This window comes from Bubalus kerabau, chromosome 1 (genome assembly GCF_029407905.1).
Source record: "Bubalus kerabau isolate K-KA32 ecotype Philippines breed swamp buffalo chromosome 1, PCC_UOA_SB_1v2, whole genome shotgun sequence".
Classification (NCBI taxonomy): Eukaryota; Metazoa; Chordata; class Mammalia; order Artiodactyla; family Bovidae; genus Bubalus; species Bubalus kerabau.
This window is the reverse complement of record NC_073624.1, coordinates 188,637,838-188,651,027: the sequence shown is the minus strand read 5'-3', so window position 1 is coordinate 188,651,027 and position 13,190 is coordinate 188,637,838. Positions and strand designations below refer to the sequence as shown.

The 13,190-nt window shown below is 53.0% G+C and overlaps 1 protein-coding gene and 1 non-coding gene across 2 annotated transcripts; both read right to left on the bottom strand.

Moving 5' to 3' along the window:
- Positions 1-2,845: 2,845 nt before the first annotated feature.
- EEF2 (eukaryotic translation elongation factor 2) lies at positions 2,846-11,757 on the bottom strand. The gene is made up of 15 exons (XM_055547013.1): positions 11,638-11,757; positions 10,389-10,603; positions 9,366-9,547; positions 9,064-9,275; positions 8,417-8,595; positions 8,202-8,307; positions 7,588-7,701; positions 7,344-7,482; positions 7,037-7,232; positions 6,177-6,435; positions 5,707-5,814; positions 4,599-4,952; positions 4,270-4,452; positions 4,050-4,182; positions 2,846-3,565 (listed from the first exon to the last, which is right to left on the bottom strand). The coding sequence occupies exons 1-15, from the start codon at positions 11,638-11,640 to the stop codon at positions 3,372-3,374; spliced, it is 2,577 nt and encodes an 858-aa protein (XP_055402988.1). The 5' UTR covers positions 11,641-11,757; the 3' UTR covers positions 2,846-3,371.
- On the bottom strand, positions 8,672-8,736 carry LOC129642618 (small nucleolar RNA SNORD37). Its single transcript, XR_008709871.1, has one exon. It is a non-coding gene; the product is annotated as a small nucleolar RNA SNORD37 (small nucleolar RNA).
- Positions 11,758-13,190: the final 1,433 nt, after the last annotated feature.

Genomic DNA, 13,190 nt, shown 5'->3' with positions numbered 1-13,190 from the left:
GCTTTCTTTACAGTCCAACTCTCACATCCATACATGACCACTGGAAAAACCATAGCCTTGACTAGACGGACCTTTGTTGGCAAAGTAATGTCTCTGCTATCTAGTATGCTATCTAGGTTGGTCATAACTTTCCTTCTAAGGAGTAAGCGTCTTTTAATTTCATGGCTGCAATCACCGTCTGCAGTGATTTTGGAGCCCCCCAAAAATAAAGTCTGACACTGTTTCCACCGTTTCCCCATCTATTTCCCATGAAGTGATGGGACCAGATGCTATGATCTTAGTTTTCTGAATGTTGAGCTTTAAGCCAACTTTTTAACTCTCCTCTTTCACTTTCATCAAGGGGCTCTTTAGTACCTCTTCACTTTCTGCTATTAGGGTGGTGTCATCTGCATATCTGAGGTTATTGATATTTCTCCCAGCAATCTTGATTCCAGCTTGTGCTTCTTCCAGCCCAGCATTAGACAGTAAAGTGTCTGCCTGCAATGCAGGAGACCTGGGTTCGATCCCTGGGTCGGGAAGATCCCCTGGAGCAGGAAATGGCAACCCACTCCAGTATATTTGCCTGAAGAATTCCATGGACTGTAGCCTACCAGGCTCCAGGCTCCAGTCCATGGAATCACAAGAGTCGGACACGACTGAGCGACTTCACTTCACTTCAGTTCTTTACTCTGAATATAAGTTAAATAAGCAGGGTTGCTAAGTTGCTTCAGTTGTGTTCGATTCTGCATAGCTAGCCAGTCCCCACTGTCCATGATACTCCAGGCAAGAATACTGGAGTGGGTTGCCATTTTCTTCTCCAGGGGACCTTCCTGACCCAAGGATCAAACCTACATCTCAAGTCACTTTGCATTCGCAGGTGGGTTACCACTAGTGCTACCTGGGAAGCTGTTAGCCATATTGCAAATACATAAAGATGCAAACTAGGATAGGTGTTGCCATTAAATGCTTGAGGATTGTTTTATGACTGCTTTTAGGCTCAAGATACATAAGAACTAGCATTGACGAGAAGGCAATGGCACCCCACTCCAGTACTCTTGCCTGGAAATTCCCATGGATGGAGGAGCCTTTGGGCTGCAGTCCATGGCGTTGCTAAGAGTCGGACACGACTGACCGACTTCACTTTCACTTTCATGCATTGGAGAAGGAAATGGCAATCCACTCCAGTGTTCTTGCCTGGAGAATCCCAGGGACAGGGGAGCCTGGTGGGCTGCCGTCTATGGGGTCGCATAGAGTCGGACACAACTGAAGCGACTTAGCAGCAGCAGCATTGACTGAGCCTTACTGCATACCAATCAACAACGTGAAGTAAAATATTTTACTCGTTCTATACTTGGGGAAACAGACCCAGAGAGGCTAAGTAACCCACCCAGAGTCACATAGCCAGTAAATGCATTAACTGAGATTCATCCCCAGAGAGGCCTGAACCCAAAGCCCACACTGAACCACTTCAGATACCATCTGACACAGGCCATCCTCTGGTCATGATAGTACCAACCTCATGCAATTCCACTTCATTTCACCACGACTTGCCTTCTTCACCTCACACCTCATCCTCACTTAAGCGTTGACACAAAAGCTCTTCTTCCAGCCTGGGGACCACCTTCCTCCACTAAACCCAAAGCACACTTTACAGCTAAAGCAGCACTCTCTCACATTCGCTTTTCCCTATTGTTTCCTCATTAATCTGGTACATTTGTCCCCACTAAAGAACCAACAGTGATACATTAACCAGTCCTTACTCGACTTTCTCCTGTCTTTTCTTATCCCAGGATCACGTCACATTTGTCTTCTTAGGTTCCTCTGTGCTTTTTTGAGTCTCATTTACAGGGTTTTGATGACTTGAAGACTGGTCTGTTCCCTCAATGTGGATTTGTCTTGTTTTTCTCAGTTAAAACTGAAGAGATGAGTTTTGGGAAGACCATGTGGTGCCATACCATCATGGGGACTTACCACTGATGTTGACCTTGGTCACCTGGCCCTAGGCAATATTCACCAGGTTTCTACTCTGCCTCCCTCTTCACACAACACCAGATGGCTCAATGGTAAGGAATCTGCTTGCTACACAGGAGACTAAAGTTCCATCCCTGTGTCGAAAAGATTCCCTGGAGAAGGAAATGGCTGCCCACTCTAGTATTCTTGCCTGGGTAATCCCATGGACAGAAGAGCCTGGGGGGCTCCAGTCCATGGGGTTGCAAGAGTCAGACACAAGTTAGCAACAAACAGCATAGAAGTAGCCACAAGGGAAGTTTAAAAGTCGCTCAGTCGTGTCCGACTCTTTGCAACCCTGTGGACTGTACCCTACCAGGCTTCTCTTGTCCATGGGATCCTCCAGGCAAGAATACTGGAGCGCGTTACCATTTCCTTCTCCAGGGGATCTTCCAGATGCAAGGATCGAACCTGGGTCTCGCGCATTGGAGGCAGACGCTTTAACCTCTGAGCCACCCCAGGGAGGATGGGCCCACAGTGAGCAGAGGCGGGCTTCCAAGCCTGCCGTGACCGCTACAGCACCACCAGTGTCGCTCACGGGAACACTGGGTTTGCCGAAAGGTCCCTCCAGTTTATTTCCCTGACATGTTACAGAAAAATCCAAACAAGCTATTTTACCAACCCAACACTCAGTTCTTGAGGCACAATGCTCCCATTTCTAACGCTTAGGGGACACATGGGCAAAGTGGCTGCCCCTGTGGACAGCACAGATGTCTGGCTGGCCTTGTGACAGATGGACTCCTGGACTGTCATCTGGATACTCAACACTGTACTGGAATACCACCGATGGCCTTAACTCACTGGCCCAGGGAGCCCATTTGAGCCTGAGCAGACGGAGAAAGACCACATACACACGCAGTCTCCACCATGTCGAGTTTATTATTCCAATGGCACTAATACAGCTGGAGGTGCTCAGTGACACTGTGCGGGCGGGGTTTCCTGCCTTCTAGCTTCTGTCCAAAGAGAACATCTACCCGCTTGTTTCTTGCCCCCTTCTGGAGGAAAATCCACTAGGGTCCATTTACCCAAATAAACCTCTTAATGCGTTTATTTTTAACTTTTTTTTGACATTAAGTTTCCCTCTCAACAAAAAAGTATTGGTTGTCCCATCCCCTCCCCCATCCCCACCGGCCAGATAAGTCCCTGCTGCGAGGGCACTTGTTGCCCCTGAAATCTGGAAATAAATATCTAAAGAAACGGCATCAAGTGTTCATGTTGAGCGATGGCACGAAGTGGGCCCCAGAAACCTGTCAGGCAGAGCATTACTGGGTCTGGACAGCCTCGAGGTGTTGTGGAGAATGTGGGGGCTTGTTGCTGTAGTCACTTGTCCCTGGGCGCGGGGGCCGTGCCGAGTCCCACCTGGTGGCGGGCTAACCGGAGGCCGCCTACAACTTGTCCAGGAAGTTGTCCAGGGCTGGGATGCCTTCCTTCAGGCCTTTGCGCTTGCGTGTCTCTGCCACTACCTGACTGGGGCGGCTGGTGTTGTCAAAGGGGTCACCGGGCAGGATCTGCCAGTGGTCGAACACACACTGGGGGAAGGCCTGGCCGCCCGTGTTGGACCTCAGGTCAGCGGTGAAGCCTGCAGAAGGGGCAAACAGTGCTGACTGGGAAACCCAGTATGTGCCTCACGGTCCCCTGGCCAAGACCAGAAACACAGACTCACACCAGAGGATCCCGGAAGTCATGTTAGAGGCTAACCCCGTTACCCTACACCTCACCCAAAGGTTCCCCCCGCCAAGGGCTACTGATTAAAGATTGAGGCAGGGCTGGCCCTTCCTGGGTTCCAGGCCTCCATCGGCACCTTCTGAGGATGAGCCACATCTCCAGCACAGCTGCTCTGTGGCCGTGCTTAGATCCACAGGCCGAGGCCTCTACACTAAATCAACAGTCCTGAGACCCACGTGAGAGAGAAATAGGTCATTCCCTCCTTCACAAGTGTGCTGCAGAAAACTGCAGTAGGCAGCTCCCCTCATGATGAGAAAGGATGCGCCAGGGCTCTATGTCTGCTGGGCTCCACCCCAAAGGCAGTGGGCATCTGAGGACCACACCAGACTGGTACTCACCAAAGGACTCATTGACAGGAAGGTAGGCCTTCACAACAAACATGGGGGTGCCGGCCACCTGGGTCTCCTCAAAGACGTGACCCCGCTTCCTGTTCAGGACACCGTAGATGCCACCAACCACTTGTTCTGGACACTGTCGGGCAAAAAAGGGCTCTGAGCAGCTGCTGGGCAGGACGGAACCCAAAACAGCAGCTGGGGGTTCCCAGCCCAGCCCCCTTACCTGGATCTCCACAAGATAGATGGGCTCCATGAGCCGCGGCTGGGCAGTCAGCACACTGGCATACAGGCAGCGTCGAGCCGTGGGGATGATCTGGCCACCCCCACGGTGGATGGCATCAGCGTGCAGCGTCACATCATGGACGTCAAAGCGCACGCCCCGCATGTTCTCCTCGCACAGTGCCCCCTATGGAGGAAGGAGGACCACCATCAAGAACCCACCTTCACAGCAGCTCTGAGAGAGACGCTGGCCACAGCTGTCCTCAAGACCACACACAATCCCACCTCGGCCTCTGACTGGCCCTGAAGTGCTGTGCCTGAGCACCCCCTCACCTCTTTGGTGGCCCACTGGAAGCCAGCCACCACACTGTCCTTGATTTCATTGAGGTACTGCACACCCTTGGTGATGTCTGTGAGGATGTTGGGGCCCGTGCCATCAGGGCCGAAGCACCAGATCTTACGGGCCTCGGCCACATCCCACTCGTACTTCTCAGCCAGGTAGCGGGCCCGCTGCTTGAGCTCCTGGCGGGCGGACACCTCGCCCTTGTCGATGTCCTCAGCCAGGCCATCAGGGAAGGGCCGCGCCTTCATGTAAAGCCTGTTGTGCTTGTTGGGGGACTTGGACAGGCAGAGCACGTTCGACTCCTCGCTGACAGTCTCCCGGTACGAGACAACTGGGTCAGATTTCTGGAAGAGGAACGTGCAGGGTCAGGTCTGCGCCAGAAAGCAGACACCCCAGAAAAACATCTTCCTAATGATACCCGCTTCACACTGGCAGAGGATAAGAGAGCAGAGCAGGCTCCTCCTGACTTCGTGTAAACAGGTGTGCAGCTAGCTACTCGCTAAATGCCCACTGCTAACAGGGCTGGCTAAATACACTTGGTAAAACTGTATGTGCAGTATTCATTGAAAAGTGATTGCAAACATACAAGTGCAAGATCCCATTTCAGTATAGTTTCCTTATTTAGGAAAATACATGAAAAAACTGTCAATTCCCTCAAGAATGGAAACTTTCATTCCCATAACTAAAAAGGTTTAACAAGGAAAAACAGCATGTAAAAAAACCCAAAACCTTGGCCAAGCAGACACAGATCTGAGCTCCTTTTTATGAAAAAGCAGAAAATGGAAAACAGCACACCAGCTGGGGGTGGTGGGGCCGCCTACAGAACCTCAGGGTCTGCCCTTTTCACAAGTTTTTTTTTTATTTTGGTAAACTTGTTAGCAGAAGTTAGCAGACCCCTCACACTCCAACCCTGCCTGCGCATCTAAACGGCTGATGTCACAACAGCACATATTATCTGGCAAGAAGGGGCAGAAGGAGAATCGAGTGACCCCCACCAGCGGGCCTCTCAGAGCCCACCCAGGTCATGCTCTCCATCAGCCCTCTTGGTATAGGGGATGCAGGCCTCCAGCCGTCACTGCGTGGCAGCGCCAGCCTCACCTTGATGGGGATGCAAGCGTGATCCTCCTCCAGGTCCTTGAGGCAGATCTCCAAGTGCAGCTCCCCAGCCCCCGCGATAATGTGCTCCCCGGACTCCTCGATGATGCACTGCAGAAGGCCAAGTGTCAGCCCAACACCTACCCCAGGACCCAGGACCATGCGGTAACCCAAGGGATTCCAGGGGGCAAGTGGAAAGCCAGCTCCAGCTGGACAAGGTGGACTCCCAACACAGGGTTTAGGGGGAAGGTATCAGGGCCCGTTTTACTAGTTTTCAACATTAACCTTCTAAAAAGAGCCTCAGGGTCCAAACAGTCTGAAAAGACTGTATCAAAGTAGTGTATCAAAATTGGATTCCTGGGTGGAAAACCACCATTTAAATGGGCAGTTCTGCCAGGTCAGCCCAGCCACACCACATCAACAAGTCAACAACCCACCGCGGCAGGTGTCACCTTTGGCCAAGGGCCACCCACCTGCACCATGGGGTCCGACTTGGCCAGCCGCTTCAGACCTTCCACCAGCTTGGGCAGGTCGGCCGGGTTCTTGGCCTCCACAGCGACCCTGACAACAGGGCTCACACTGAACTTCATCACCCGCATGTTGTGGGCATGCTCAAAGGTGGTGATGGTGCCAGTCTTCACCAGGAACTGGTCCACGCCCACCAGGCCCACAATGTTGCCACAAGGCACATCCTCGATGGGCTCCACATAACGGCCCATCATCAGGATTGTCCTGGGGAGGGGGGAACGACACAAAAGATGTCAACACACTAGAACTTGTGGGGCAGATCCCAAGTCACCAGACAAGCCTCCCTGTTTTTTTGGTAGTACCACACTGCACACGTATTAATTTCTAGACCAGCGACTGAACCCAAGCCTCCTGCAGTGGAAGCACAAAGTTCCCCTCCTTTGAGCCTGTGGCTGTCTTCATGTCTAGAAGGGTAGAGCCAGCTCACCAGAGGCCAGTAACCCAGTGACATCTCAGTGCTGGTTCTGGCTCTTATCACCCCAAGACCAGGCAATGTGCTGCTGTGCCTGTGCAAGTCTCTGCACCCTACTGCAGTCAAGGCCTCAGAGAGTTCCACACCTGCAGCAGTGACGGGGGTGCGCCACCCTCAACTGCGGTCTTTGGGATCACTCTAATTTCCTACCTGCTTCCCAGCTCAGGACTGCGTCACACTGAGAACCCTTAGCTGGAGGAAGGGTACTATTTCCTGGTGCTCCCCTCCCCCGGGCAGGTCTCTTACATTCAGATGATCCAACCCTTCCCCCCTCACTGGATGGAGGAGGAGCAGGAGGCTGTTCGGCCCCCTCTAACTCCCTGAGTACCTCACCTCTGGATCGGCTTCAGGTACAGGTCCTCCTTCTTCCCAGGAGTATAGTTGGGTCCCATGATGCGGACCTTCAGGCCAGTAGACACCAGCCCTGAGAAGACCCGGCCGAAGGCATAGAACCGACCTTTGTCAGAGGTCGGCACCATTTTGGAAATGTACATCATGAGAGGGCCTTTGGGATCACAGCTTTTAATGCCTGAGAAGAGAAATGAAACCCCCCCATGTGATTCCATGGCAGCTCAGCTTTCCAAACTCCTGAGGCTCTGTCCAGCATCAGGCCCCCGGGGTGCAGGCAGGCCCCACATACCCATGGCTGCCTCATCGTCTGGGGGCCCCTCGTACAGGAGCTCACAGCGGTACTTCTGGGCCGTCACAGGGGAAGGCAGGTGGATGGTGATCATCTGCAGCAGGGCATCCCCAGCAGGCAGCCAGCGGCGCATCACAGCCTAGAGTAGAGGATGTGAGGGGGAAACGTCAGCAAGAGACCAGAAAGAAAATCAACACAAGCAGCTCCAAGAAGGTGGGACTCCAGGCAGAGCCTCTCCACTTACCTTCAGAAGCGGTTTGCCCTCCTTGTCCTTATCTTCACTGTCCAACTTGATGTCTAGTTTTTCAATTAGTTTTGCAGTCTCCTCTTTCTTGAAGTTCATGATTGCATCAAACACCTAACATGCAGGAAAGATGGCAAAGTGGGCTTGCAAACATACTTGAAGTCTGCAGTTACATGCTAGAGCCTGAAGGGCATGGATGGAGCAGGGCCAAAGCTGCAAAAATCCTCACTTACCATCAAATGCCTGACTTAATCTAGCAAATAATAGGGAAATCTCTCAACAGACTTAAAAAAACTCACCCTAAGTAAATGGGCACATTCTCACTGAAAACTCACCGGCTTACAATAGTCAGCCCTTTCTGCCACATCTCGCCTGCTGCCAGTCAAGAAGGCTGACTGACCCCAAGATGCAGCCCAAGAGTGTGGGAGAGCTGCTAGCCAGGGTTGAACTGAGGGCCTGCCGTCTCATCCTTGTTCCACGAGCTGACATGCAGCCTGACCCTGCCTTGCCTTGTGGCATCTTGCCATCGGTCGCAGCAGGTTGGGTACCAGAGTGTCTGGGGAGCCCAAGGACAGCCCTGGGAATGGGTATCTACCAAGCTTACACTGGCTCACCTTGAAGATTGGGTCCAGGATGAGCTGGCAGAACGTCCGTGGCAGCTTCTTGCCATCAGGGCTGTTGGCTGACTTGCTGAACTTGCCGGTGGCTGGATCAAAGTACCTGTTCGGAGAACACCCAACCCAAGAGTGAGAGAAATCAGCGGCGAGGGGGGTGGTAATCTAGGTGAGAAAAACCCTACAGACACTTGAGCAGTGTCTTGAACACTTACCGGTCTCCCCACAGCTTTTTCATCATGTCCTCCACCTTCTTGGCCCGCTCAGCAGGCCCTAGCTGTCCCTCGCCCTTGGCAGCAAACTTGGCCACATACATCTCAGCAAACTGCTTCAGGGTAAAGGCCCAACCGTGGAGACCAGACCCGAAGCCAACAGTACCAAGGACGGGGTCGATCTGCAAGAACAGGAGACAAGTTTAGCTGGAATAGTTGGATGAAAACCACAGCTACAAAATCCCCAGGCACTCCACACCTCAGACCTTAGATTTCTTCAATAGCCATCAGGTCAAAGTGAAGAAATTTTAGTCATCATGTACAAGGTGCCCAACCCCCGCCCCCGGGGGGGGGGGTGGGGTGGGAATGTGTGCAGAAATCCCACAGGGACTGCCCCATGCACCTGTCAGCAAGCAGGGGGAGCCACTACCTCACCTCCCCAGAAGTCCAGCTTTCCTGTCACTCTAAGGTTCCTTGAACCCCAGTTTCCACCTCCCAAGAATCCCCAGGAAGTCACTGATTCAGAAGCAGTTCCCCAGGGGCAGCCCAAGACCACAGCCCTTCCAGTCTGCCCCATGGGAGCACTGGAAGGGGCTACTAGGAACACAGCAGAGAGAGGTACCCTAAACCCAGCAGTTAGGCTGTCCTACCATGATGTTGCCCATGGGGCCGCTCTCGCCCTCGCCGTAAGTGGAGATGATGACGTTGACGTTCTCCACGATGCGCTGGAAGGTTTGGTAGAGCTCCTCAGGCTCCAGCTGCAGCTCAAGCAGGGCCCGGTCCATCTTGTTCATCATCAGCACTGGCTTGATGCGCTCGGCGATGGCCTGGCGCAGCACCGTCTCTGTCTGCACACACACACCTGCAGACCAGCAGGGGATGAGGCGCTCTTGCAGCCAGAGAGGGGACAGCCCCAGGTTCCAAGCCGTCCTAGGGGGTGCCCACTGCTTACCCGACACGCAGTCCACCACCACCAAGGCACCGTCAGTGACACGGAGTGCAGCTGTCACCTCTGAGGAAAAGTCGACGTGCCCAGGGGAGTCGATGAGGTTGATGAGGAAGCCAGAGCCATCCTTGCTCTGCTTGATGAAATTCAAGTCATTCTCTGAAAGCTCGTAGAAAAGGGAGATGGCCCTGAAAAGATGGGGACAGGTGAGCCAGGTGGAAGCCACACCTTAGCCTGGCCTGTGGTCAATCAGGTTCCCACTGAGGGGGGAGTCAGGTGGACGCTCTTCATTCTTAAGTGAGGCTGGGATCCAATAAAAAGCCAGGCAGATGCTGCAACCTGTTCCCTCCCCCTGCATTACTCATCCTTAAAGATGAACTTGAGACTCCCAACACAAGAGCCACCGCATCTGGGGACATTTATCTTTGCAGCACCCTCTGCCAAGGACAGCCACTTCCCTGGCACCAGAGTCCACCTGGGTCCTCCCAGGCTCGACACACCTGTTGTTAAAAGGCAGCGACTACATAGGAGCTAGAAATCCCAAAGGCTACTTTTCACCCTTCCCTGCCCTGCAGGGCAGTGAGCCTCAGAGCAATGACCAAGGACAAATGACTAAATGAAGACAACTGCTGTCACTGTTTTTTCTTTGGGGTGGGGGAGGTTCTCACCCTGACATCTGGGGTCAGAAAACTCACAGGGGGCTGCCGTGCACACAGCAGGACTTTAGCATTGACCCCAGATGCCAATAGCATCCTTCAGACGTTGCCAAGAGCCCCCAGCTCCCTTCCCCTCCAAACTCCTTAACTCTACCACCCATCACTGTGCCTCTTCCCCTGGAGGCAAAAGTGCCCATCCCACCAGATGAAGCGCCATCATCCCTCCCAGTTCAGAAGCCCAGTTACAAAGTGCTCCTCTCCCCAGAAGTCTGTGGGGAAAGGCCTATGTCTATCCTTCCTGCCCACTACTAAGGACTCAGAGCAAGCAGCATCCCCCTGTCCTTGTGGAGACGACACCAGGGGACTTGCTCACGTTGACTTGATGGTGATGCAACGCTCCTGCTCGTCCTTCCGGGTGTCAGTGAAGCGGGTCTCCCCAGCCCGGGCAGAGGCGATGATACCCGCCTTGCACACCAGGGAGTCCGTCAGAGTGGACTTGCCATGGTCCACGTGGGCAATGACAGACATGTTCCGGATGTTGGCCTTCTTGTCCATGATGGCCCGGATCTGGTCTACTGTGAAGTTCACCTGGGCAGGGTGGAGGAGGGGAGGGTCATGACAGGCCAGCACTCCAGGAAGGATCCTTGGCACAGAGACTTTGATCAATAGAGGCTGCAGGGCCCTAGCCAAAAGAGGCTGGTCCCCGGTGCTGCCAACTCCGACCTAAATCCCCCTTTCTTTGTTAATACCCCTTTAAAGATGTCCAATTCACCCTGTCCCTGAAAAGCCTGATCTTGGCTGTCACACCCAAAGTGAGAACTCAGAACAAAAACTGGGGACTAAGTCCCAAAGACTGACAACAGATTACCTTTATACTACGTACATACTGGGGTCTCGTGGGGTCCAGCTGAACCTCAAGTGTCCTACTGTGTGGGCACTGGTATACCCCGAGGCTTCCCAACCATAGGAGCTCTCCGAACTCCAAGGTCACCCCTCTCTGGGGTTGTGGGGGTCAGTTAGAGCCACCCACCCCACCTTCGATTCATAAATATGCCACCCCCGGTTTGGGGAGGGGGGTTGCGCAGCCCTACCAGGCGCGAACCTCCACCTCGTGGCTTTAGATCAGGTGTTCACAACTGGGAGGTTCACGAAAGACAAGACACCAGGCCAAGATTACACAGCGGGAGAAGATCGGGCGCTTCTAAAGGTCTTACTCTTCTCTCCTTTAGCCATTTCCAAGACGCCCACGGCTCCCGACAGAAAATCAGACTGAAACTCCCGGCCCGCGGGTTACATAAGGCGGCTCCCCTCTCCCGGCTCGCGCTGCGGCGCCCGCCATTACAGCGTCTGCCACATCATCATACCCCCCCGCCCCGCCTCCGCCCCAGCTTCAGCCGGGCCCGGGACCCCGCGAGGCGGCGGCGCCCCCGGAAGCGGAGGTCGGCGAGCAGTGCGGCGTGCAGACATGGCGGCAGCCGCTTCACCTGCCCCGGCTCCACCGGCCCCAGCCGCCGCCATGTCTCCTCCCAGTCAGGGAGGCCACAGGTCTCCAGGCTTGGCAGCGCTAGCCCTGCCGAGGCCTCGCTGCCGTTTCAGGCCCCCGGTTGAACAGCGTTGCTCACCATGGTGGCGGATGGCGGTGGATTCTCCCAGGCAGATCCGAGCAAGCTAGGTCGCGCCGAGGATGGCGGCGACGACGGCGGAAGAGAACGCTGACGTCAACACCCGAGACTTTATAGGCCGACGCCGGTTGGGCGGGTCATCTGACCGCGCTTCGGGGGCGGAGCGAAGCGACGCCGCGCGCAAGCGCAGGAACACCCTCCCCACCACCACCACCCAACCCGGGTAACCCCTTAGGCGGCGGCGCGGCTGCTCTAATACCGAGGGTTTGCATTCCATGCTTGGATTTTCCCGGGGGCGTGGTTGCCTCGAGCTGGGTGCACGCGATGCAATACTTAGGTGCAAAAAGCGAAGAGTGGCATTTTAGCTGAGACTATTAACCATAGCTTAGCAACCATGTCATTTTGCAAAGTGCCAACCACTTCTATGAAAAAGGTATTACGATGTGAATAGAGTCTGTGGATTGTACTAAGATTAAGGTTTGATATGATGACTGACAGTACTAGGTCTGGGACTGGGAGAAGAGTACTTGGGACCTCTGGACTAGTTCTGCTGTCAGCTGTCTTTAATTATTTCTTAAAACAAAAAACCTTTTCGAAAGCAGATATTAATCACCCACTTTTCCCACAAAGACAAATTCAGCGTCTACTACGCCAGGCATTGCTATAGGCTTTGTGGATAAAACAGTAAATAAAACCTTATCAGCTCCATCACTCTAAGTGTTCTTACACTAGATATGCAGGTTTTTCTGTGCTTCAGTTTCTTTATCTGCGCAATGGGATGATCAATACTACTTCTTTGTTTGAGGGAGAGTAAAATTCACTAAATAGATGTAGAGGGATTAGCACCGAGTCTGACACACCTCAGTTATTTCTAATTAGTTGTCGTTACAATTATAGAACACATTTCAGGGACTGGTTTGCTGCGTCGCAAGCGTGGGAGCTAGGCGCTTTTCCACATGCGCAATCTCATTTTCTATTTCATTTTCTCTCCAGGGGGTGGCGCAGGAACACTATTTTGTATTCGTGTCCTGATATGACCCTAAGAAACCGTTGTATATCAGATCTTCGACTCTAGGGAAAGAATTGGCATTTAATTTAGGATCTTTATTCTTTATAAAGAGCCCAGCCCAATGCCTGGTACACAGTAGGCGCAAGTAAGTATATCTTGCATCAGGTAATCATATTCTCATTAGTGTAAATAAATCCCCTTCAATAAATCTTCCCCTAAATTCACTCTGTCAAAAGAAGGGAGCCTGCAGTGATATCCCTGCGCTGGAAGAAGAAGAAACAGTTGTGCCTCTGTACAAAGCTATGCAAGTTCGAATAGACTCTAAAATAAAACTGTCTTCTCCTATCCCTACAAAGGGCTTTACGCATTTTGTTTTGTAAAGCGCGGTCACAGCCCTGATTTCATTTAATCAAAGATTACTATAACGATCCCACGTTTAACCCAGGGGGAAACTGAGGCAGTAAGGCGCTGCTCCCTAAATATCTGTTGAACGACCGAGACGCAGAGCTGCAGGCAGCTAAAGTCAATGCCCTAGCTCAATTCC